The sequence below is a fragment of the Agelaius phoeniceus genome, chromosome 12 (genome assembly GCF_051311805.1).
Source record: "Agelaius phoeniceus isolate bAgePho1 chromosome 12, bAgePho1.hap1, whole genome shotgun sequence".
NCBI lineage: Eukaryota > Metazoa > Chordata > Aves > Passeriformes > Icteridae > Agelaius > Agelaius phoeniceus.
Window position 1 is genome coordinate 6,479,913 of NC_135276.1, and position 25,519 is coordinate 6,505,431.

General features: G+C 42.6%; 2 protein-coding genes across 6 annotated transcripts in view; one reads left to right on the plus strand and one right to left on the minus strand.

Moving 5' to 3' along the window:
- The window catches only part of LOC129125469 (neural-cadherin-like), a 62,468-nt gene extending 53,821 nt beyond the window's left edge, over nucleotides 1-8,647 (plus strand). Inside the window, exons 30-33 of the mRNA XM_054640934.2 lie at nucleotides 338-518; nucleotides 1,447-1,691; nucleotides 3,194-3,348; nucleotides 6,255-8,647. Coding sequence (XP_054496909.2) covers nucleotides 338-518; nucleotides 1,447-1,691; nucleotides 3,194-3,348; nucleotides 6,255-6,623 — 950 coding nt within the window. The 3' untranslated portion in view covers nucleotides 6,624-8,647. The remainder of the gene's footprint in view (nucleotides 1-337; nucleotides 519-1,446; nucleotides 1,692-3,193; nucleotides 3,349-6,254) is intronic.
- A 1,883-nt stretch (nucleotides 8,648-10,530) lies between these two features.
- Nucleotides 10,531-25,519, minus strand: part of DPY19L3 (dpy-19 like C-mannosyltransferase 3) — a 35,044-nt gene continuing 20,055 nt past the window's right edge. For 3 of the 5 annotated variants that reach the window (XM_077185239.1, XM_077185240.1, XM_054640651.2), the window contains 4 exons: nucleotides 21,461-21,543; nucleotides 14,809-14,941; nucleotides 14,018-14,176; nucleotides 10,531-13,429 (listed from right to left, as the gene is read on the minus strand). In XM_077185239.1, the coding sequence (XP_077041354.1) occupies nucleotides 13,268-13,429; nucleotides 14,018-14,176; nucleotides 14,809-14,941; nucleotides 21,461-21,543 (537 nt within the window). In that variant the 3' untranslated portion in view covers nucleotides 10,531-13,267. The other 2 variants (XR_013184078.1, XR_013184079.1) reach the window with 2 other exon arrangements.

Sequence of the window (25,519 nt, forward strand, 5' to 3'; positions counted from 1 at the left end):
CTGCTCAGCAATGACAGAAACAGCTCCATGTTATCAACCCTGGGCTCAGCACAGACCCAACACAGTCCCACACCAGCCCCTGCAAAGGGAATTGAGTCTGTCCCAGCCAAAACCAACACAGACCTGCAGCAGCACTTGATTCTCGTGGAAAAACACTGAGAATCTGGATCTAAAACTTCAGCAAATTCAGTCCAAAAATGAAGGACAATGCTATGAGAGTTTAAGTGAATTCTGTGTCCTTTGTTAAGCAGAAACTGCCAAATCTTACAGCTGCTTCAAATGGTTCTTACAGCCTGCTGAATGGTTTTTAAAACTGTCTCTTTGTGCCTTGCTGTAGGATGTATGAAGGATGTCAGATTTAACAACTACAGAATCCCTCTGGACACTCATGGGAAGGAGCTGGTGTCAGTACTGAGTTCCCAAGGCATCAAAGAAGGCTGTTCTTCGGAGGCCTGCAGGAATAACCCTTGCAACCAAGAATTTATTTGTATTGATTTGTGGATGATGCATGAATGCAGGTAATTGGTGGAAATAGAAGCACAAAACCCTTCAGAATGAGGTGGGAAAGGGTGGATGTTGAAGTGTGCAGCTTGAAGGCTGGCACTGGCAATCTCATCAAATCCCTGGAACCACAGTGGCACACAGGGCTGGACACCTGCACAGCAAGCAGGTTACTGTGTCCTTAGAGACACCACCACAGCTGATGTAATCAGCCTGGCTCCAGGGGCTGTGGAGCAAGTTCAGCTGCCTGTCTAATGGAAAACATTTAAAGAGCAGCAGCAAATCCAGAATGCTTGCAAACCCTGGCGCCAGGACAGCAGGAGGGTGTGTGAGCTGGCTGTGCTGTGAAGCTTGTGCTGTGCAGTGTCAATGCTTTCTCTTGTGAGGGTCTGATTTCTTACACTGCCCCAGGCTGTTGCCTCTGCTCCCTCCCAGGCTCCTCCAGCTGCTTTGGGAACAGCACACTATTGAGCTCAGACTCCTGTGCTTGTGGCTGGAGTCAGGACAATACTAATTCCTGTTGGTTGTGGTGTGCAAACGAACACTTTACTTATACACACCTTAATGTTTGCACGCTCTCCTGACTGCCACTGTCCACACAAGTGGAGTTCTCTAACTCTGGAAACTCAAAGAACATAGCACAGCTTGTCCTGCCTAGCCAGAACTGCAGAGGCCAACCCAGCTGGTTGTCACAAGGGTAATCTTGCAGAAAGCAGTGGAAATACCCGATTTCTGAAAGCCCCAGATATAAGGGGCTGAAGTTGTGGAGCTCATGCTGCAGCTGCCTCAGGACAGGCTACGACCTGTCACACAACTTACTCCCAGCAGTGCTTTGGAAACCGTGCAAAAAATGTCACCAGAGTGTGTTTTAAACCCTCAGTGCTGCCTGTCACGGCTGTTTCCTCCCAGAATAACCCTTCTGCCCTTCTGCCCTGGTGTGTGCAGCTGCCCTGCAGGACACATGATCCTGGAGAACGCCTCAGGCCGGCAGTGCGTGTACACGGCGTGCGCCGAGCAGCCCTGCAACGACGGCACCTGCGTGTCCCTGTCCCCCAGCACCTTCCAGTGCCACTGCCCCGACGGCTACAGCGGGCGCCACTGCGAGATCACCCTGGCCATCTTCCACAAGGACACTGGCCTCAGCTTCACCTCCCTCTTCGCCATCTGCGTCTGCTTCCTGGCACTCCTAGGTAGCTACGGCAACTACGTCTTGTATTACCTGTGGTGAGGCACGTGTCCACTGTCCTGAGCAGCCATTGCCTCATCTCCTGCTGGAAACTCCCCAGGGAGACCCAACTCTGCCTTCGTTCCTTTGCCCTAGTCCCATCGCTGATTTCTCATCCCTCTGTGCATCCATCACTGAGTGAATCAACATTTGTGAGCTATGGAAGGTCTCTGCAGTTTTGTTTTCTTCACATTTTCACATCATTGCTGAGGAACTGCTCACATGCCTAACTGGAAGCAAATGCAATTGAACAGCAAGAGTGGAAATTGCTACCAGATAAGCATTGTTTAAAATACTGCCGAGTATGAAACAGAGTTTTCAGTCTAGGAGAAACTCTTTGTCTGATAGAAATATACTGGTCAGGAAGGAGCAGACTTTGCATCTTGCCAGTTGTGTCCCAGCTCCTAAACAGCTGATTTTGTCTTCCTCAGCCATTTTCAGGCTTAGGTTTGGGATCTAAAGAGGAAAACCAGAAGGATGTTACTAGTGAGAAAGGATCACATCTTGGAGTCTTTCTTGTTTATTCAAATGTTATGGAAGGTTGCCTGAGTAAAGACAGAGGATTTTTCTCCTGGCTGTTAGCACTGAGGCAGTTTTGTTCAGAAGTTGTAGTAAGAGTATGGAAATACCATAGTTTTCCCCAACTCTGCTAGATACTATGTTTGCCATGCAAATATGAGCAGCAAATCTATGGGAAGCTAAGTGGTATTGCAGCTCTTGGAATCCCTGATAGCTGAGGTTGATAATAGATCTCCATGTTAGAGGAGTGCAGGGCATGATCTCTGTGTAAGCCAGTTTCAGTCCCAAGGTCTTTTAGATGCTGCTCCACAAAACTGCTGCCATGTAGATATTCTGTAAGAGATTCTAGTTTCTTTAGTTCACTGCACTGCTAATTTATGGTACTCAATGCTTTGAAGTCTTACTCTGAGCTTTTATTGATTTTTATAGAGTTGGTAACACAGTGACACACAAATTTCTATTTACAGAATGTTCAGTATCTGATGTTGAAGCTTGTCAGTTGTGTAAATGCACTTCAGCATCTAAGAAAAATGTTTAAATTAATGAATGCTAAGGCAAAATGTGCCTGATTCTTGTTTTCTAGTAAAAACATCTAAAAGTAATTTCCTCTTCTGTCTTGTGTCTTCTTGTGTTTCATTTGTGTGTGATTCTGTCTGTTACTGTCAACATGTTATTTCTTCTTTGTCCCCCTCTGTAATGCATTTTCTGTGACAAAGTTCAACTCCACACAGGACAGAGACAGGTCAGAGACACCACTCGGTCTTTAACCAACTTTGAGTTGGGCTTTAAAGGGTGTTGCAAAATGCTCTTTAAAGGCTTTTCTTCTTCTGTGTTAGATGTTCACCACACTGGACAGTGCAAACCCCAGGCACTTGCTGGCAAGCCCCTGCTGTGCACTGGGGGTGCTGGTGCCTGCATCACCTGTGCTCTGCTCCTGTGTCCCCACAGCTCTGCTCAGCGCCGCCTTCCTCTGGGCTCACTGGAGGACGCGCAAGGGTCTGCACGGAGGCGTTTACCATGGATCTGCTCATCCCGAGGATCTGGAGGACATCAGGGAAAACATCCTCAACTACAACGAAGAAGGGGGTGGGGAGCAAGATGAAGTAAGGATCACTGTTATGTTACAATTCAGAGGGGCCTGGTGCCTCACCGTGCTAAGGAAAATGCATTTTGTGCTTTGTCCTCAGTCTTGGTTCTGCTGATTCAGGCCTGCAATTGGCAAATGAATTATTTGGATGAGGGTGCATGTTTCCTAAGCAGAGATAAGTGCCTATCCATTTTTAATTTCTCTTAGAGCCAGTGATCCCGAGTGCATGTTGATAGCAGCCTGTAGGGTGAGTTTAGCAGTAGGGAACAGCTGCTGGGTTTGGTTTTGGGGCTCAGGAGACACTGAGGTTCTCAAGGCTCATTTCTGCTGGAGCTCCAAGGGCTTGGAAGAGCCTGGTGTGAGTGTTGCTCATGGCCAGGCTTTTCCAGACCCTGCTCCCAACAGCAGGTGTTCACACCTCCCTTGTTGGGAAGGGGAGGTGCTGAATTGGCTCCTCTGAGGCCCTGGAGCATGTGGTCGTTGTGGAAGAACCTTTCTGCATTTTTGTGTTTTGGAGATAAATACACCACTGAACACAAGCTGTTTATACTTAGAGTAGAGCAGATTTTACCCAAAGCAGGTATTATTAACATTCCTGCAGGCTGTTCTAAAGTTTTCATGTGTCAGTGAAAGGCAGAGCTTGGAAGGAAAACAGTGAATATTATAAACAAGTACTCTTAATAGATTATTTATTGACCTATAGATGAGCTCTATATTTATGAAAGGTAGGAAACATCATTGCCAACTGTTCATTTCATGGATTCAGGGGCTGGTGTGACTCTGCAGAGGTAATAATAGTCATGGTACCAGTGTGAAGGCCAAAAAAAGCCAGTGATTTAAAAATATTCTCACTTGCAGAGTATCCTTATTTTCTTGGTGAATTAGTGGGACCATAATACACACAGACATTTCCCATGTGATAACATAGACAGCTATAAAGCCTGTTTTCCTTAATCAGATTAACTTCCTCTGCAATATTTTGCAATTTTACACCCAGAAGGTCTCTTTGAGGAAATCTACAGTTACTGTATGACATGTTTAATTACTTTTGGAGAGTTCTTAAAATGCACTCCTTATTTTAAGCATTGGTACCAAATTAGTGACTTGATGATCTCCATCTGAGGTTATTACTCTGCCTGAAGAAACACTGCTTGGAGTGAAACCTCTCTGGGTTCTGTGTACTCTTCCTAAATTATTCAGATTTAACAGTTGCTGGGATTGTAGCTGAAACTTTTTAAGCTAAAACCTAGTTGTTTGTCTAGATTTAAAAAAACCCAAACAAACAAACCAGCCCCCAAAATACCTAGAATTACACCACCTTAGTTATGTTCTAATGTTATCTCCACAAAACGATCATGCTTGGATAAGAGAGTTTCATTTTTGTAATGTTTGTGGATGGTAGGGCAATGAGGACAAGGGGTTATCATATGAAGGAGTTTCTGCATCTGAAATAAATAAAATTTTCTCCCAGAGAAATTAGGAACTCATAAAAATTGCAGGAGGTCAGTGCATTGTTGATTATACACTGAACTCAGCTGACCACCAGATGTTGTTAAAAGCCAGCTCTGGACCCAGAGGCAGGGCTTGAGTTGGGTTTGTGGATGGCCAGCCAAAAAGGGTTTATTATCAGAAGAAATGGGTCATTTTAATGAACAATTAGTAGCAGTGAAGGATGCTTTTATTATCACCCAGTTCAGTGAAGGGAGGATCCTCAAGTCTGTATTGGAACAACTCCATTTAACTTGTGCATGATGCAAAGTTGCTCCATGTCACAGATTCTCCTGGTATCCCTGCTCAGAGTGGGGCTGGACTGGGGCTTGCACTAACTTAGGACGTGCCTAAGGCAGGGACCTGGACTGCAGGTCTTGGTGTTCATCACCAGCACTCCTAAGTCTCTGGAGGAATGGGAATAAGCAGCTCCTGTCCCAAACCCCATCCTGCCACTTAGGCAGCTTTTTGATTGCAGATGGGGGGAATTTAAGTTGTTCTCAGCATCTAGGGGAAATTCAGTAAACTCACTGAGATTACCTCGGTTACTCTCTTACAACATGGTTATGCACAATGCCCCATGCTGGACAGCTAAAGAAATCTTTGGGGAAGTGCTGATTCCACACCTCTGTCACTGATGGCTCCTTTTACCATGAACAGTATTAGCAATACAAATAATTATTTGTTTGCTCTAATGAATTCTGTCTTCCTCCACCTGTCTGCATTCTACTTTGGCCTGTAAATCAGTCCAGGGACACAATCTTTGGGTTGTAGGGAGGCAAAGGATGCTGGGGACAGGACTAGTTCATTGCAGGTGGCACAAAGATTCTGATCACTGAATGCCATTAACTGTTGGCATTGGCAGCTTTGTGCCAGAGGCTGTGGCACAATTCCCAGACAGCATTTACTTCAGCTGAGCTGGGAGGGAATTAGTGACTTTTTTGGGAGGTAGTAGTTTTTGGCTCTTACAATTGTGCCGCTGCCATGTAACATAATTAGGCATTATTCCAGAGACTGGTAAGATTTTATCAGAAATCACAGTACATTTTTGAACTACTACTGCAGAAAGATTTCTTTAACATGCTGTTTGTGAATACCCTTTCTTACATCTTCTGCCACACTTGTGGGATCAGTGTCCAGTCATGATAAGACACTTTGGATCTGAATTTCAGAACAAAAGCTGGGGTGTTTCTGTCACATTTATTTGCTTTTGGATAAAATCGGACTTGATTCTGAGCCTGACCGCAGCAGTGCAGAGTGCACAGGTGTTCCTCAGGCTTCCTCAGGTGCATTGCAGCTGGCAGAACCCCCAACCCTTCAGGTGCTCACAGTGGACAGACTGACTCGCCATCATTCCTTCTCATTCCCACCGGAACACGAACCTGTGGGACCTACAGAGAGTATTAACTCGCTGTGCCCCGTCTCTCCCTGCAGGACGCCTACAACATGGCAGAGCTGCAGGTGTCCATCCAAGGCAGCCCGGCGTACCCCGCGCACAGGAGGAAGGAGCTGCCGGCCGCCGTGAGGGCGCGGCCCGGGCCCGCGGCGGGCGCGGCGCTGGGCCGGGCGCTGCCCGCGCTGCTGAGGGAGGCCGAGAGCCGCGCCCCGGGCCCGCCGCAGGATTCCCTGCGCGTCTTCTGCACCGAGGGCGCCGGCTCCAGCGCCGGCAGCCTCAGCTCCCTCAGCTCCCTCAGCTCCGCGGGGCTGGGCGGCGGCAGCGCCGGCGAGGACATCCACGAGTGGGGACCCAAGTTCGAGAAACTGAGGGAGCTGTACTCGCACAGAGAGGCAGGAGACCTGTAGCTCCCCAAGGCTGCTCTTTGCAGTTCTGGAGGCAGAGGTGAGGCACGGTTTTTTATACTCCTGCTCTGTATTACTCCTACCTGGCCTTTTTTCCTTGCTACAACAGGGATTCAGATTCCCACTAAGGAGGCACATTGGTTTTTTTATACTCCTGCTCTGTATTTCCCACACCCGGCCTTTTTTCCTTGTTACAATAGGGATTCAGATCCCCACTAAGGAGGCACATTGGGCAGTAAGAGTGGGTAGGAGCTCACCTTGGGACATGCTGGACATCTGCATTTTGGTGTATAAACCTACTGGGAGGAATAAAGAGAGAATCTAGGGTATGCAGGTATTCACATACCGTGGTTAAGAAGTACAGGTCTTTTTTTATCACTAAAGTAATGCAGGACTCTTGAGGGATGCAGTGCACCTGGCCTGAGGTGAGCTGGAGCTGAGGGAAGCATGCTGGATGTGCTGCTTCTGGTGCTTTGACAGTTATTTGAAGAAAAAACCACCTTGTCTTTTTCTCACATAATGAAGTCCGTGGTGTATTATATCCCTCTAGTTTCCCACAGTGCCCAGGGACAGCCCTGCTCACTGATCACAGTGCAAGTGCCAGGCCAGGGGTAGAGGAAAAGGAAAGAAGCAGAAGGATAACTGGAACATCACTTATACTGTGCTGAAATCCCTTTATGCTGCCATACAAAGGCAGAAGCTGGATTTAGGCATAACACATGAACCCAGCTGCTTACAACTATGTAATTTTCCTAAGGAAAAGGCCAGGTGTGCTGGCTACATGCCTCAAAGGGGGCTGGTCAGGAATTTCAGTAGCAAACACCACAGTACATCACAATCTCTCAATCCTAATGAGCTGCTAAACTGAGCCTAAACCAGCCTGAACTGTGCCATTTGCATCTACAACTGTGTCCCTCATGTTTCCTTAAATTTCTTTTGATAGAATCATTGCAGGACATATCTGGGGACAGAGAAACATAGGGCAAAACTAACAGCAGTAGCAGGGGGTGGAATTTTATGCTCTAAATTAATCAGTCCCTTTTGGAAACCATTTAATGTCCACCTACTATCCCTGATTTTTCTTAAACTTGACAATATTTGAAAGAGAAAAGGTGCCACTAAATTAATTTTGATTATTATTTTTTAAATTGAGACCACTTGTACAGATAAATGGAGTACAATGCAGCAAAACCTAAATCTTAAGCTGTGCTGTTTCTTCTGTGTATTATATGTGTATTATATCTATTATAATATGTAAACTATATGAAATATGTACATTATATATTATGAGCTAATAATAGGAATATATCCTAGTTTCTAATAATGTTTCATTAAAACAAAGCATGAAACAATGTATTGTAACAGACACTGAAACTGCTTTGCTCAGTAGCTTGTTTTGAGAGGTCTGGCTGTTATTTTTATACATCTATGAAAACCCATAAGTAGGTGGATGCTGTCTGCAGGCCAGCTCAGTTTGCATGTTTCCCACATGAGAAATGTTCACACAGTACCTTGTTCTCACGTGCACTTGTGCCACTCTGGAAAATGCTGAGTGCACCATTAAGCACTGTTACACACTGCAGGTGCTGGGCATTGTCCTCTGGAAAACCTAAATCCAGTTTTTACTCACACCCAATGGTTTTGGTTCACAGACAGCACAGTCTCTGTGATTTTGTAATTTTACTGACCCATTTATTTGCCTGGGGGGAAACCTTGGCTGAAACATCTTGCAGTGTTCACCAGTCCAGTCTGCCAGCTCCTGTATCCCATCATCTCAGCAGTCACAAACAGGGTATGGAAATGAACTAAATATATATATTATGCACAAAAATCTGTTCCTTCCTGAAACAGCAGTAAGTTTGTCTACATACCTTGTGTTCTTCCCATACCTATGGACATGCTGGTGCTTTGGCTGGTTTTAATTTAATTAGCCTGTAAGCTCCTTGGGGCCAACACTGTCTTTATTTGCCTGTGAAGTGTCCTGCCTATCTCAGGCACCATATAAATAATAAACCAGCCTTCTGTCCCGGGTGTCTGTGCCTTGCTTGTGTTTAAGGATGACTGAAGGGTGGACTCTGTTGAATTATTTCTCTCTCAGTTGTGATCAGATGCTTCCACAGATGTGAGTCATGGGTGCTGAACTGCCTGAAAAGCTTCTGGTGGTGGGCTCAGGATCCAGTTACCCACCCAAAAACCACTTTGGGTTTCCCCAGGGGAATGAGACCTCCTCAAAGCTCTTCCTCCACCCCTGAGGAACTGTTCCCTGGGTGAGAGTGACAACAAGCACCAGTGGTGCCCAGGAACCCTAAAGGTGACAAACATGGGCACACAGAGCACAGAGACGTTCAGATGTCTCAGTGCTGTTCCAATGTTGCTGCCCTGCTGCTTCCTGTTACAGCTGTGGCCCTACCCTGTAACCAAACATGGAAACAGCCCCAGAGCTGCCCTGCACTGACAGTGAGCCCCACCTTGTAGGGAACATAAAAGACTAAAACAAAGGGCAGGAAATGTTTCCAAACTCCTCTGGGAGCTTGTGTCCATACAATCTCAGTAAAAGGACACACTCATTTGCAGCTCTCATGCCCTATTAAGGCCTACTCTTCCTCTTTCCAGAGATAACTAATTAGTTCACTTAATTTATCTGTTTTAATTTGCATGCTGCTCTTTTAATTACTGTGCAATTGCTGAAATCATATCCTCACTTGTTCTGCATTTGCACAGGCACACACAAATATTTCAGTGCCTCTGCAGAAAGGCTTATCCCAGCACTGCCATGGCTCCCAGGGAGAACAGCTGGCTTTCCACAGAAACCTTTGGGTCAGGGGGAAGGAAAAATATGGAATAAAAAACCCATTGGGTCCCTAGGTAGTGGGATTTGCAGTAATCCAGTACTTTTATTAATCTTCTTCCATGTTCTTTACAGACTTTAAACATATAGTAAGAACATTTTATTTAGCATAAAATGTTTGTAAAGGTCTGAAATTTAAATAATCATGTGGATATTAGTATTTAATCTGGCTGCCTGTCAACTACATTAATCTTGGTGTTCTTCCCCTGTTAAAATAACATTCCAAGTACATAACATGGAGCCAAGCCATAGGAAAGCTGATTACCCTTAGGTCTGACCTACTGACCAGCAGGTTTAGGAGGGAAAACAGGGCTGTAAAGAAGCAGGATTAGGTGGGCAGAAGAAAGTTGAGCATTTTCTTAATTAAAAGAATGCAAAAACCCATGGCCATCTCCTGGGGGTTTAAAGGAGGAGGTTCCCTGGAGCACAGAATCCCCTCTCGTGTGACTCACATCCCATCAATTACATTAATCTCTAATTAATGCTGGTGACAAACTCCCCCCAGCCCCCTTTAGACCAGTCCTGTACATGGGCAGGTTTATCTCCAGCCCTGCAGCTCCTGCCACAAGAGTCACATCAGGACATCCTCCTGCACATACAGCCCTTGAAAGGTGCTTCTGCACTCCCAAAGAATGCACCTTTCTGTTCATTAAAATACTAAACTTGAGCTACAAGCAGGAAACAAGCAGGTCCCTGGTGGCCAAAGCATTTAATATATGATTTTATAGTGATAGAATACAAATAATAAAGGAAGAAATAATATTTATTTACATGGATATACTGCCTCAGTCTACTGACCTTGCTGGGGTTGACATGCATGGGGTGATGACTGATAAAAATCATGGCTGGTACCTTTAGCTTCTAACAAAGCAAGCCCAGCAAGCTGTTAAAACACAAAGGTGGTTCCAAAAGTCATATTATATATATACAATATAATGAGCTTGAGAAGCCAAAACTTGCTTGTGAAAAATATTTTGCTTTCCTCCATATGGACAGAAACAAAGCTGATTCCCAAACCAGGTCTTTCTCAGCCCATCCCAACATAAAAACAAGCAAAAAAAGTGACTTTCAAATTACACAATTTATTTAGTATACAATAATCATTACATCTCTTTACAATGACATATTATAAAATAACTATGTTAGATCCCACCAGCAGAACACTGAAACAGGAAATGAAAATACACTTATGGATCTCAAAGGCTTTTCTCTCCTAAAACAGTCCTGGCTCCTTGGTAGCATTTTGTCTCTGCAATCTAAACCCAGTAATTTGTACCACAGTGCCCCTGATCACATGCAGCACAAAGTCCTTGTGGCCCCCGAGGAGCACAGGAGGAGCCTGTCCCTGCCCCTGCCCCTCTGGGGGTACCTCAGGAGTGGGAGGTGCAGCCCCTGCCAGGCCTTGTCTCAAACGGGGCAGGGAGGAGCTGCTCCCTCGGAGCTGGAACTGCCCTGCTGGAGTCCCTGTTGGAAGCAGGCTGGTGTCTGAATGCTGCACTGCAGCCCCTGGAGTAACCCTTAGTGCTAAACCTTCCTGATCATCTCTCATAATGCATCTTTCTGTGTAAAAACCCCAAACAAATCAGATTGCACTTGGTAGTTTCCGTGAAAAGGTTAAATTTCTCCTTTGGCAATATAAGAAACTGCATTTTTGAAAGAAGTTTGTTTAAAAATAATTACTCTTCCAGTCAGGATTTCTTAGTCTCAGCTGTTACCTAGAAGTAAATTCTGAGGACAACAGGCGATCCCTGGGCCTGGGAATCCCTCCCCTCCACCACAGGGAAGTCACTGCACCTCTCCAGAGAGATCCAGTTGCACTCCAGAACAAGCCATAGAGCCCAGACATCTTTTACCTTTTGTGTGCTTGTTTTCACTTACTGAAGGCACTCACTGAGGGATTCACTGACCCAGGCTTGCAGCAAGAGCCATGCATCATTACAGGCCTAATTAAAGTTTTAATACTGATTAAAATGTTTTATTATTTTATCATGTTAAACTGCTGTGGTCTCCAACCTCATTAAAGGATACAGGCTAGGAATTACTCAGGAGTTTCAGCTGCTCAGGGTAACAACCCAGCTCCTGTCAGCATGTGATTTAACACAGCCTGGCTGCAGCACAGCCTTCTGTGCCACACAGAAAGGCAGGAGGATGTTGAACATTGTTTAATGAGTATTTACTGAATATAAAATTGTTTGAGCATGTGACATAACCATCTCCATCTCTTTGGTAATTTACCTTGGTACAACTGAAAGGGAAAACACTTCAATCATTTGGAATTGGAGCCCAGCTCAGTTGTGACAGCTAATCTCATTACACATCTTGATTAAATTAAATGTGGAGTTTGCTATCTGTAGCACTTTAAGTTTCCCATCACTAGAAATTAATTGCAGTGGTAATTACTATAACTGAGTTATTTGCACAGGCCACAAACAGTCTCATAGGTGTTCAAATGTTAATTCAACCTGGGCCTAGAGGCACTTGATTATTACAATTCTGTTTTTCTTAAGAAACAAATGACCCTAGTGGATGTCTAATTCAAGATGGAGAGTACGGTGAGGCTTCCAAATTTGATTTTTGATTTAAATCTAAAACCAAAGCAGTGCTAAAAACACAGCAAAAGTTATATGGTACCTTCAGAACATTTAGAAATCCGATACAAAGCACAAAGTTCAGGCTGGTAAAAAGACAAAGAGTACAAACAAACCACAAAATTCTCAGCATTGAGGTTTGGCTTCACCTAATCTTCCACATCATTTTAAAATACTGGTAGTCTCTGTTTTAGGCTAAAGAAAAAGGACACAGTGATTTTGTGCTAAAATATAGAGCTTTGTGTCTGAAATAATACAAAACAAAGCTCTACTATCTGAATGTATTTGAAATACTGGTTTCCTGCTGCTTTAGAGATGAGTTTTTCTTTTGTCCAATTTTGCTATCCCAGTGGGATTCATACAAGGAGAAAAAGGATCCCCTGTAGCTCAGAAAGTATATACAGGAAAGTGTTCTGAGAGTCCAAACTGAGAAATTTGGATTTTTGTTTGTTCTGAGTATTTTACAAGGATACAAACATGCAACATGTATCAAGCATGCTCCAGCCTTTTTTCTCACTAAAAATACATAACACTCCTATCATTAAACACTTAATGTTATAAACCAGTTTGTTTCTGATCACTAAAAATGCTGGACCAAAGATTTTTTTTCTTCAAAATTGTTTGCTTAATCCTCACTCACTGATTCTGCAATCACACTCACAAAATTGGAAACTCATATCCACATACATTCCCAAAGAATTCAAAAAAGAGGCACTGAAAGAGCACAGGGATCTGTCAGAAAGGATCAGACAAAGGACAAAACTTCATTTTGTGACTATGTTTAGGATTCACGAAGGCAATGCTTACTCAGGGCAGGAGCAGCATGGGCTGCTTTCACTGAATTTCTACCATTTGAGAGGAAAATCTGAACTGCTGAGCAGATTCACAGGCTGGGACTGGCAGTGCTCCCACAGGCTGCTGCCCTTGTCTTCCAATCAGTTAAACTGGGAAACAATTACAACCTAAATATTCTGAGGGGCAGAATTTAAATCAAAATGGTCCCTGCTAGCATTTATTTATGAATTTATGAAAATTTTGGCAATATCAATAATGTTATCAAAATTAAACTGTCTAAAAAAAGAATCACAGTAATTAAACAAAACCATCAGTGTAAAATGTCTTACAAATGTAACCTGTTTGTAAACTTCATCTGCATTTCCTAATGTGGTCCTAGCAGTGAAATACTGAGCTTGAAGTCGTGGTTGGAAATGTTATTTATGCTTGGCAAGTTTGTAAACATGGAATGTTTTGTTCTGAAACACTCTGGTGAAGTGTGTGGTGTAAGAAGGAAGGTTTTTTTTAATTTCCTCACAGAAGCGAGGATACAACGAAGGTTTCAAATCAGGTTCGTTCTCTCCCAAGCCATCCATGATCTGCAATGAAATGGAACAGATGGGTGAAATTTCTTCAGCCAATTCACAGTTCCAGGCAATAACAAGTTCATAAAAACCTTCACAATACATTCACTGGGTCAGGCTGGCCAGGTTTGTTCACAGTATGAAACAAGTGGGAGGGAAAAACAGCTTTAAAGTAAGACTTATTGTCTCTAAAGGGATAAAGCTGCTTTGTCAGAGGCCCAGGTCTGCTTGGGCTTGTGCAGCCTGCTCTGGCTCCAGCTCAGCCCCAGAGATGCCTGAGAACTCCCCTGACACTGAGTGGTAACAGAACCACACCTCAGGGAACTGAAGCTCTGGAGTGATTTACACCTGGGAGTCCACTCTGCTTGTGTGCTCCAGACCTGCAGCTCATCAGGAAGTGATTACTTACCCTGCCCAGGCTGAAATCCCCCTTTTTTATTCCCAAATATCCTTAAGAGCAAGCAGTGTTAATGTGGCCATTTTGAGAATGTCTAAAGGCCCCAGCAGGTTTTCCTTCCCCCAGTGCAAACCCAGGAGCCACCTCAGCTGTCAGCAGCAGGGTTTCAGAGCCAGGTGTCTCTGTGCTCCGAGTGTCGCACTCACGTGGCCGTTGGCGACGTCGAGCAGGTCGCGCAGGCGGCAGCCCCGGCTGTGCCTCCTCTCGTAGCAGATGCTGTCCTCCAGGATCACGTAGTCCGTGCCAAAGGAGCGCAGGATGCCGAACACCTCGCCCGGAGCCCGCTTGGCATAGATCTGGTAGATCTGCACAACAAGGGAATCAGCTCCAACACACCCAGCACCCTCACTGCTGCTTTGATTGCTCTGTCCTGAGCCCAACAAAGAACTGGGACTGAGAAACCATGTGAATTGAATCTTATAGAAACAACCTGTAAGTGCTTTAGTCAGTAACATCTCCACATGGAGATGTGTGTTATGGCAAGGGTGCTGCTGGCTACACATCACTGGATGGAGCTGTCAGGCTTTGAGAATGTCTCAAGCCCAGAGAAGGGTAGGTGAAAACGGTCTCCCAGCTCCGTGTGCAGTTTCTCAGGGTGGTTTCTCTATCAAATGCTGTGTGCTGCTCTGGGAACTGAAGGGAGCATCAGGGAATGCTCCATGTGGGTTTAACAGCCCAAGTGGGCACGAGGATCTACTGCTGGCACAGCAGCCAAACCAGTGCCCTTGGGGCTAGCTGGGTACTCGGGCACAGAGCTGCTCAGACACTCACCAGCTGCCAGAAGTGAGTCAGGAGAGCCCAAAGCAGTTAAACCCTGGGCCTGTGCCTGACATTAGTTATCCATCAGGAAAGCCTTTTGCAGTGTGCCATGGCTGTTTTCTGGAGTGGAGTCAGTGACATGGGCAAGGATTACTATAAAAAGTCAGAAATCTCTTACCTGCTTGGTTCTCTCTCTCAGGTTCTTATCCTCATAGTGGGGATGGTTGGTTAAGGTCCGTCCAGTGCACAGTTTGACTCCTGCCAACAGCTGCATGCTCCCAGCAAACACTGCTGTGTTTGGAGTGTTTGACCTAAACAAATGTTGATAAGTCTGAGGAAGTCTCTGCAGGGGCATTTTTGCAATGCTTGTGACAGATCAGAAGGAAAAAAAAGACTGTAAAAGTATTTTTCTGCTTCTCCTCTATTCAGGGAGCAAACTGTTCAAGCAACTGTTTTCTTCAAATGCCAAGCAGATAAATTATTATAATACTCAACTGCAAATAAAAAATTTACTAAGCACTATGAGGAAATCTAAGGAAAACATGATCCTGACAAGTTCAAACTATTTCTGTATTTCATATATTCTCAGGTTCATAAAGCCTCTGAATATTTATAGGTTTCTATATTCTAATTATTATAATATTTCAAGAAACTTATTGTGACTTAAGTTTGAGTCTGATATAGATATAAGGTACTTTATATAAAATGAATTATTTAATCTGAATGGTAAAACTTTCTGTTCTTGTCCTGGCATTCACCATTCACTTGGAACAAAAACTTTGTTCCATGAGACATTACTCTTCCTATTCTGACAACTCTGGGAGAGAAACTATGAAAAAAGACATTCCAGTTGTAAAAAAGCTGGGGCAGGGGGATGCAGAAGATGTCCTGGTATCTCAAGATCACTCAAGTACCAATAATGAAAAAAAATTATTTTTGCTCACCTTCTTCCCAACAAGTTTACTATCTAAAACATTTGCAAAGGCACAACAGAAGGGCAGAGCAAAAAGAAAGAGTAAAAATGCCAGGCAATGGACACTCCTGTAATCAGGCTAATTGGAACTGCTGAAGTGTCTTCTAGTGCTTAGCAGGCACATAACCATGGAAGGGTCTGTGAACACTAAACCAACAGAGAGCAGCACACATTTAACCAACTAAAATGAAATTAGAATGTGAATAGATGCCTAACATCCCCATGCACACTCGAAAGTACTCCAGTAACTGTGACACTTTGGGTGCACTTCAGGGAGCCTTGGAAACTGCACTACACACTCAGTCATCTTTAAGCTCCATGATCAGCTTGAAAATGTTGAGACGAGTATTAAATTTTATTATCGCCTTTCAAGAGATTATGCTTAGCAAATGAATTAATAATTACAAACTCTTCCTAAAAAATCTTGCACTGGTACATTAATCTCATCTAAGAAGGCCAGAGATAGTATTTTAATAGGTCAGTTTAACTTTCCTGATAGACCAGTCCTTCAGCACTTTATAAAACCAATTTCATTTTAAAGTCTGAAAATATTTAATCTCTTAAGAAATTATTTATTGCTTAAAATATTCAAAGCCACAAGTGTCCTGAAGTACATGTTCCATTCAAATAAATTAATTCCTGTTAGAATTTAGTGCTATGCAAATGGGATGGCCCTGACAGGCTGTCAGGCAGGACTGATCCCTGGAGCTGTGGGAAAGCACAAGTCTGTAGGACTAAGCTGCAAAGGACACAGGCTGGACTCACAGAGGGACTGGGAGAGCTCAGACACCCAAACAAAAATGATGATTCTTAAAGCATCTTCAACATGTTCCTGTGTTTATGCCTGGGCCAGGCAACTTCTAATGTGACAAGCAGGTTTCTGTGGTTGTTCAAGATTAGTTCAAATTTTAAAACCTGACTGGCCTTACCAAGGCAGCCCTGCTCTTCTGATTGCAGATTTGCATTATAATGGGCTCTGTAGCAGATTCAAACTTTCTTAAACCCACTCACACAGCCCCTCCCAACAAGGACCAGAGGCAAAACCACAGGATAAAAAGCAAACAAACAAAAAAGCCAAACCAGCCTGCAGGCTCCTTTCTTTAAAACAAAAGCTAAAGGGTGATAGTGCCCTTTATAAATAACCTACTGGTAAAAATGCTTGTCAAAAATGTAGAATCACAGAACACACTGAGTTGGAAGGGACCCACAGGGCTCATCCAGTCCTGCCCCTGTCCCTGCAGACCCCCAGCATTCCCCCCTGTGCATCCCTGGTGTGCAAACCCTCCTGGAGCTCTGGCAGCCTCGGGGCTGTGCCCATTCCCTGGAGCCTGGGCAGTGCCAGCTCCTCTGGGGGATCAGAACCTTTCCTGATCTGCAGCCCAACCCTGCTCTGGTCCCAGGGAGCAGAGATTGGAGCTGCAGCCCCCAGTGAATCTCCCCTCAGAAAATGGATCATGCAGAAGATTCAGGGCTCCCTTCCTCCCCTTTCCAAAAGCATTCACTCCTGCCCAGAAGGGGTGAAATACAGCTGAGTTGCATTCTTTACTAGTCAGAAAGAGTTTTGCCAGCACTTCCTGCTCTCCCTATCCCTTGAAGACAATCAAGTGACCCTTGCTTGCTTTTCAAACAATTGCCTTAAGTGCTTTGGTCCGGGGTGGAGTTTGAAATCTGGTGCTCCAGGTAAAGGCAGATGTTTCCCTGAGATTTACAGATTTGAAGTCCTAGGAAATGATGCTCCTTCAGACACATCACTGTCCATGTTTCACTGGCCAGCTCAGGTGTTCCCAGACCAGCAGGAGCTACTGGAACCCCTCTTTGCCTGTGCTGCAGTGGCAGTGCCAGGAGCACAAGTGCTGGATTTCAGTGCCCTGGGCAGAGAGCTGGGAGGTGATCCTGGGAGGTGACACAGAGCCCCAGGCTCTGCCCTGTCCAGTTCCCTCCCCATGAGCTCTTGTGGGTGCCACTGCTGAGTCCTGGGCCCACGGGAGCCCTGAGGAGCATTCCCAGGGCCAGCGTGGCTCCTGCATGCCAGGGATGCTCCTGCCTGAGCCGGGTGCTGCTGCAGGGCTCTGCAGCCAGGGCACCTCCTGTGTGCAAACCCCTGAATGACACTTCTCTATTACTCTAAAACCAAACCATTTTTACAACTGTCTGAGCAAATGATGTATAAAATGAAAGGATAATTTGTTTTTATAGCTTTCTGCCAAGCTCCATACCACACTGCCCAACCTGCAAACAATTTATTCTCTAGGAAATGTCACTAAATAATGACAAGGACTTACAGGTCAAACTGATTTACATTATATAATTTAAATGCCATTCCAAGCAGACCTGATGGCATTTTGAACAAATAATCTCATTTATTTTTGAAGCTCTAAGCTTTCAACAAGTTAATTACAGCTGAGCTAATGGGTAAACTAAGCACTATATTATAGTGTAGGAACCTTTTCTTTACCTTACACTTAAGAATTTAGAGAATTATATAAATATGAAAGAATAACTCATTAAAAATAAGAGGGTTTTACAGGAAGTACTTGCACAGACTCTGAAAGTGGTAGTAATTCTTTCTCTTAAAATACTAAAGAATTATTGTGAGCTGGTTTTAGGAAGCACTAAGGAAGAAATGGCTAACATTGTAATTACAGGTTACATCATCAGAAATAAAATGGCTGTTTCTAGTAGAAGTCCTCCAGACTTGAACCCTACAGCTGACTCTCAAAGCCATAAAATCTAACAAGTCACAGATTATTCCTTTACTAGTGCCTGAGTATGGTATGAATCCACAAAGTGAAAGGATTTGAGAAAAGGAGATTCTGAAGAATATGCCATGATAGATTTTTCTTTTTCTTTAAAAGAAAATCTTTTTATTTGCAGAATGCAATATTGAAACATCACAGATTTAGCTGCAGATGATAGGCAGTAAAGCATATTCAGGCACACCGTCATGGTTCTTTTTTTTCCCTCTGGTTTGGAAAGACTGAAAATTGCAAAAATGGAAAACGACAGTCACAAAGCAAGAGCAACAAGATGTGAATCCCAGCTTCAATTTTATGCATGCAGATTATGCTCACATAAAGGAGTGCACCTACACAGCTGGTATAAACCTACTTCTCAGGCACTCTCAGGTTCATGCCTGAAATTTATTCACGTCTGTCCAACAAAAGCCCAAGAATTTAAGAACAATAATTAAAAAAAAGAAGTGTAATATTGCCTTTAAAGTCTGGAACATGAGTTGATTTTAGTGTGATTACCCTTGAAAATCAGGAATGTAAGTAATAGAGTTAAACTTCAAAGCTGGCTTGAAATTAAAATATAGCCATTAATATAAACTAGTATAAATTACTAAAAGAAAGAACCACCATTGAAACATGGGTGTTTCACTTGCATAACCTTAGGAACTTTTTGGAAATTTGTGGGGTTTCCACTCATATAAAAATTTGCCTGCTTGTCCCCACACCTGGTTCAGGTACAGCTGACATCCAACCATGCTCTGCTGAATCTCAGTCTCAGTTAACTTTTCCATTGTTTTGGCTGTTGCCCAAGAGTTTTAAGAACTTCTGTGAGTTTTGGCAACTGCTACTGATATATTCCACAACTGTAGACAGATTTCCCCTTTAAAGGCAGAAGACATTGCTTCTTTAGCACTTACCAGGAGTAAACAGAGAGGGAAGTTCACGCTATTGATTTGCTCATTCTACTGATATTCTTCCCCATCTCACAAATGAGCATGTTGTTCCTGTTGTCTTAGGGAGAGAGACCAAAACTAAGAATTTTAATGTACCTCCCAGCTGGGAACAGAACTGTGAACTATCCCTGGAGCATTGGATTCTTGACTTTTTTGTTGAAAAAAAGCTAAGAAAATGAGATGGTGGGTAGGAAAAAAAGCAGAAGACTGGGATATGCAAGATTATTATGTAAAAAATTGTGCTCTGCAATTGTACAGATACAAAGCAGTAGATCTTCCTGAAAATGCTATGGCAATTTTAGTGAGGGGAAGAGTAAGAAATGCATCTGCAGACACTTCACAGGGGACAGACTAATAGTTGGCCATTATTCAGATTGTGTATTTGGACAAGTTAATATGCATTTAGAGCTAAGCAGACAGAAGGGTTTTCTTGTTGTGGAGAGATTGCAAGACAGATGAGTTATTCCTAATTCACTGCTATACATGACAAATTAGAGCTTTTCATACTGAGTATTAATAATGAATGATTAGTTCCTGACACCAGCCTTGACAGGTCATTAACTACAGCACAACCATCAAGTGTTAGTAAAGTAAAAGTGTTCTCTTACACATCAAACTTAACAAAATCTGTCCCACTTTGAGAAACTTACCATAAATTTTGTTGACTGGTATTTAAAGCATAGATAATTAACTCTTCTTCACAGGAATAATATTTCTAAATACAATAAATTCTAAGTAAAAAAAATGCCCCTCTGTAATTGTCTGTCATGACTTGGAATGAAGAGATGACAAGGACCAGTTTAGCATTCTCAGCATTAAGAACATGTGAAAAATTATTCTCATTGGAGCCAGTCAAATCCAGTTCATGGCTGGGAATAACTCCACATGCATATTTTATGTATAAATCTATATATAACTCTATATATTGCACACAGGAGACCTGAACTATCAGACATTTACCATCTTTTAATAAAACAGTAGTGCTAAATGGAACTGGCTGGTAAACATTAGTCACAAAAACATGTCAATAAGGCTGCAAAGATTCTAAATGATGGAAAAAATCATGGCCTGCTTTCAAAATAAGTCAGTGAAGGCTTGTAATATATTTTACTTCTAAATTACTCCTTCTAGTTTACGGATTAAAGAAATACAACATTATGGAGTGTAAATATGTTGCTATGGGGGAAGAGGCTGGGTGACTGGTTTCACTGAAGTTCACTGCATATGAAGGAAATACTCCAAGGAAATACTTCAAACAGTTCAATCTTTAATGTTGTATATTCAGATTTACTTTCAGAATGTTTTCCTCTATAACATGAAACCAATTTTCTTTTTTAAAAATCATTGCCGGAGTTGCAAATAAATACAAGTCCCAGGAATCTCCCTGTTCAGAAACCTAACCTGAAAGTTTTTAGTGGCTGCTCTATGTTAATAGACAACATTTCCCTTCAGTTCACACCCTCCAGAGAACATCCTACCTGGCCTTTTTTCTCAGCATCTCTTACATCAAGTATTCCAAACTGTTTCCACCTAAAAAATACTTTCCTATGCTCTGTGAGAAAGCAGAAGTGATGAGGTGGGGTTGGAATGATTAACTCACACTCCTGAAAGACTGCTCCTATGCTTAGCTGTAACAAGTTCAAGTTCAATTAAAAATATTTTGTTTGCAGTTTGGAACACATATTGGGATTAATTCTAACAAGCAGAAACAACTTAGATTGTTTTCAAGTCAAACAAACAGTGCAGAGTACAAATTTTCCAAGCTTTTTAACATTTACAGATTTGAGAAGGACAGTAGGTTGGGTGGGGGCTGGAGAATAAAATGATTGCACTGCAGAGGTCTATTAATGTAAAGTTGCTATAATATGATGAGAAAAGCTTGACACCTCCAAATTTACCTCTTCTGGCTGGGAAAAACTGTGTCCTTGTGGGAGCAAAGGGATCAGCAGGTTCCCTGTTGCACATGGAACACAGCAGTGACACTGAGCCCGAGCATGGAGCTGCTCTCCACAGCTGCTCACAGCAACCTCCTGATAACCCACTCATCCTCACTATCCTCATGGGTCACCAGGGTTCACTGCTGAGCTGGGACAAATGAGGAGAACACTATAACTAAGAACATTAGATCTACACAAATAGCATTTAACTGAAATAGAGAAAAAATCCTCTTACTTAATCCAGTTCATCAGCTCCACAGTGTCTGGGTCATAGAATTCTCTCAGCTCTGACAGTTCATCCATTATTCCTGGCCAGAACTAAAATGGAAACAAAATAGAACAACCTGAAGACAGGACGAACCAAACAAGTTTTGGATGCTGAAATGTATTACTATCTCTTAGCTGGCAAATAATCTTGTCCAGCTCATGGGCAAATTCCAAGACACAAGAGTAACTATCTACCCTTCCTAGGAAGGAGAGGTGGCTGTCATTGCAGGATGAACACACAGTTTCAGAGTTGGAGATCTGCAGCTCCTGCCAGATGACCAACAGGACCAGAACTGCCCATTGTCAATGATGACAAGACAAGGAAAGGTCCCAGGAATTAACATTAAGTTTGGAAAGGAATGTAAAGCTAATAGGAAATCTGTATCAGAAGTAAAGATTATTAGATGTGCTGCAGATGCTATTAATGGTATTTCAGAAGTTTAAATTAAAAGAGAACTACTGAAGGCAAAAATAAAACTGTGACTGAATGACAACAACAAATAGGCCATCAGGGGAAAGCATTTAAAAATTTACTATAGACAAAGAATGCATAAATCAAATCCAGAGGCGAGAAAAAAGGATGGAAACTGATTCTGAAAAGCTTAACCCTCCTGCTCAAAAAGCTAAGGGAACAATGATTTATTTAAGGGTTTATTGTTGAAGCCAGTGAATATTTCAGGGCAGAAGGGAGCAATTAAGAAGATAATGACAATGCTAATGACAGATTGCTGTGCCTCAGTCTTTACTACAGAGGATGCTATGGTAAAACCTACTCCAAACCTGCTTTCTTTAGATAAGAAGGACTGCTGGTTTGAAAATTGAAATGCTACAGGAGAAAGTCTAAGAAAACCCACCTGATTATCTAAAAAGCCATTAATCATCCCATTTTAATGCTCATCCAAGAGTTCAGAAGCAATTTGAATGTGGTGCTGCTGAGCCCCTTAGCAAACACAGGCATTCCTTCACCAAAACTGTAATTACATGGCAGGCCTGGGGGCAGGAGGTAAAACTGGGCCAATTAAGATTCTCACCAGTGTACCTGCTTACTTCAAACACTTGTCCAAGTACTCCTGGCACCATCACAACTGTGGGGAAGCTTTGGGAAGTACAACAGCACAACAGATGTATTTCTGCTCTTCAGAAGCTCTCCCAGAGATTAGTAAATTCAGCTGTTGTGAAAGGAGATTGTGGAGTCTCATCATGAATCAAAATTGCCTCTCTTCATTACTAAAGTGCCCAGGATAGCTACACATTCTGAGAGCTTGGAGTCCTTCAGGGTGGAGACAGAAGGAATGGGCTCTGCTTTGCTTTTCAGTCAGTGCACCCTGCCCTGTAACCTCCTGGGGAAGCAGTGGCACAGCTCCCTGCTCACTGCTGGGGCTATTCCATGGCATTCCCTCTGTAAAGTTTTTTTAAGTCATAGTTCTGCAAGTTTTGAGTGAGTACAAGCAGTTTCCACTGGAAGAAAATTTTGGTCATGGGGCTTGCTATTACTGAATTGAAAAGTTTCCAGGTAGCACTACATTTGATTAGTAGAACCAGAGAAACAAGAGAAAACTAAGGTACTTCAGGAATTCCAAATACAAGAGAATGACAAATAAAAAGTAAAGCATATGAAAATATGGACCAATAACACTGACAGAACTTTGTCTCATAAATCAAGTGTATGTCAGATTGAGAAAAAGTCTGTTGACACCAGGAGAGGATAAAAAGAACAGATGGAGCACATAAGGGATGTAACAAACTGCTCAGAAGAGAGGGAAATGTGAAAGAGGTTTCCAACTTGTAACAGTGCTTGTCTCTGGGGTCAAAGTCTTCAGGAGAAGAAAGCAGTTGTCAAGTGGCTTAAATTAGCCCTGAATGAAGCTGTTCAATACAGCCAAAGGCTGCTCAGATCATGGGTACATGTTGCAGTATGTGCTGTGATAAATGTCCATGTTTGGAGCAAAAGGACTTGGCCATGATGAAGATAAAAATGCAGCTGCAGAAGTAACAGGAATGGAGTGTTTACTCTTAGAGAGAAATCAAGATTATTTGGCAATTCTTGGAATTAGAATGCTCAAGCTCAGGAACTCACCTTAAATACCAACAATTTATTCAAAATTACTGACATGCAAACACAAATTGATGAGCATTATTGTGAAGTTAAATTACAAAATACAGATAAAGGTGAAACCTACCTAAAAAGTGTAAGAGAAGTGAAACATAAATACTACTTGGTACTGCTTTATGCATGTGTTGTGTTATCTGCAGCACAGCTAAAGTAGGCATGGAAATACTTCAGCATTTTCACTTTATCTGAGAGATGTTTGCACTTTAATAATGAAAATCACATGTAAACAGGAATACAGATGTCTTACAGGTCTCAAAACAGCCTGTGCCTGAAATCTGAAAGAAATCCAGCATTGTAGCTGCATCTGCATCTCAATAAATTATTGTTCAAGTGATGTATTTGGGGCTGTAGTAACCACATGCCTCAAAAGAGGCTTTCATTGGCTTATTCAGGATTAGGTTAATAATCCCATAAAAGTCCTATTTTGAGGAACTGCACTGAAGAACAGTTCTTCTGACAAATGTAACAGATAATGAAACACCAAACTGCCCCCTACAAATTGAAGAGAACCAGCCCTGCTGGCCAGTTAACTTTGTGGGGTACAGAGAAACTGCCCCTGCAGTCTGAGCAGTCAAGAACTCCACAGAGAAATTCCTGTCTGGAAAAGAGAAAGATCAGTAAATCTCTGTTCCAAAACCCTCCTTCCACTGTCTGTTTATAAGGTGTTAGAGAGAGAATATAAAACCACATTCTCACAAAAGCAATGGGTCCTTTCTGGATTTCTGTAAGAATTCTTGTCTGGCCACTGCCAGGGCACCTGGGACAGGAGCCTTGTGGGTCCCTTCCAGCTCAGAATATTCTGTGATTCCCTCAGGCTTCTCATCAACTCTTTCAGCTTTGCAGAAAGACCCACAGAGAGATCCACTCCTCTGGTAGCTCAACTGCAAGAACTGACTCAGGACAAAAAACAACTGAGAGGTGACAAATTTCTCCTTCCTACTGAGAAATTTGAAAAATAGTATTTTTAATGTCAATAAAAATTATTTCCTCTATTTAGAACAAACACAAAAATGATGCTTTTCAGGCAGACTGAGCACAACTAATGACTGCTCTAAAGCCCATGAAATCAGTGTTTTCTGTTGACTTCAGAATTGAATCTGACAGAATTTAGGAACTTTACATCTGCTCATGAAGAGTGGGAGGAAAATTATTCCTAGTGATCTGTCACATTAGACTATCAGAATGTCATGCTCCTGGTATCCCCCATGTCAGAAGAAATGACATTTTTTCTGTCATATTCAGAGATGATGAAAATAGCAAATGACTTCCTAACCATCACATGAGTGGACAAAAAGAGTCCTCTAACAGAACAATAGGACAATTTAAGTGGAAACCAGTATTTTTTTACTTTTTGTTTCAGTTTAGAGGGGGAAACACAGTACTGGAGTGAACTCTATTAGCAGCTTTCTTAACTACTTCACTACCACCTTTTGAACTGTAACAATGAAATTAATCTTGCCTTTTTCTGAAGGGAATTATTTAACAGATGTATTTTCATCTCAGACTAGTTATTGCAGAAACAATTTCTCCACCAAAGCAGACTCTGAATTTTTTGTCTTTGTGGCCACAGATTAAAAGAATGGTTTGCCTATTAAATCAGTGTTCTAAATCTCACTGCTATGACAGACTGATAACCTTGCACATGTTGTTGATTTAGGTATATTTTATGCATTTAAATTTAAGTGTTTGACAATAATAATATTCTGTTTCTGGAACAGATAGAAGACAAACTAGGTACTTGACCATTTAATAATTCTGTACTTTAAAACAGATGAGATGAGGCACAGCAGTAGAGATTACTATTATTTCTGCTCCTACAATAAATCATGACACAATGTCACAATCTGCATTTTATCCACAACTTAGTTAAAACCAAAAGAGACAACTCTCCATAAAATTATGCCTTTAAATAAC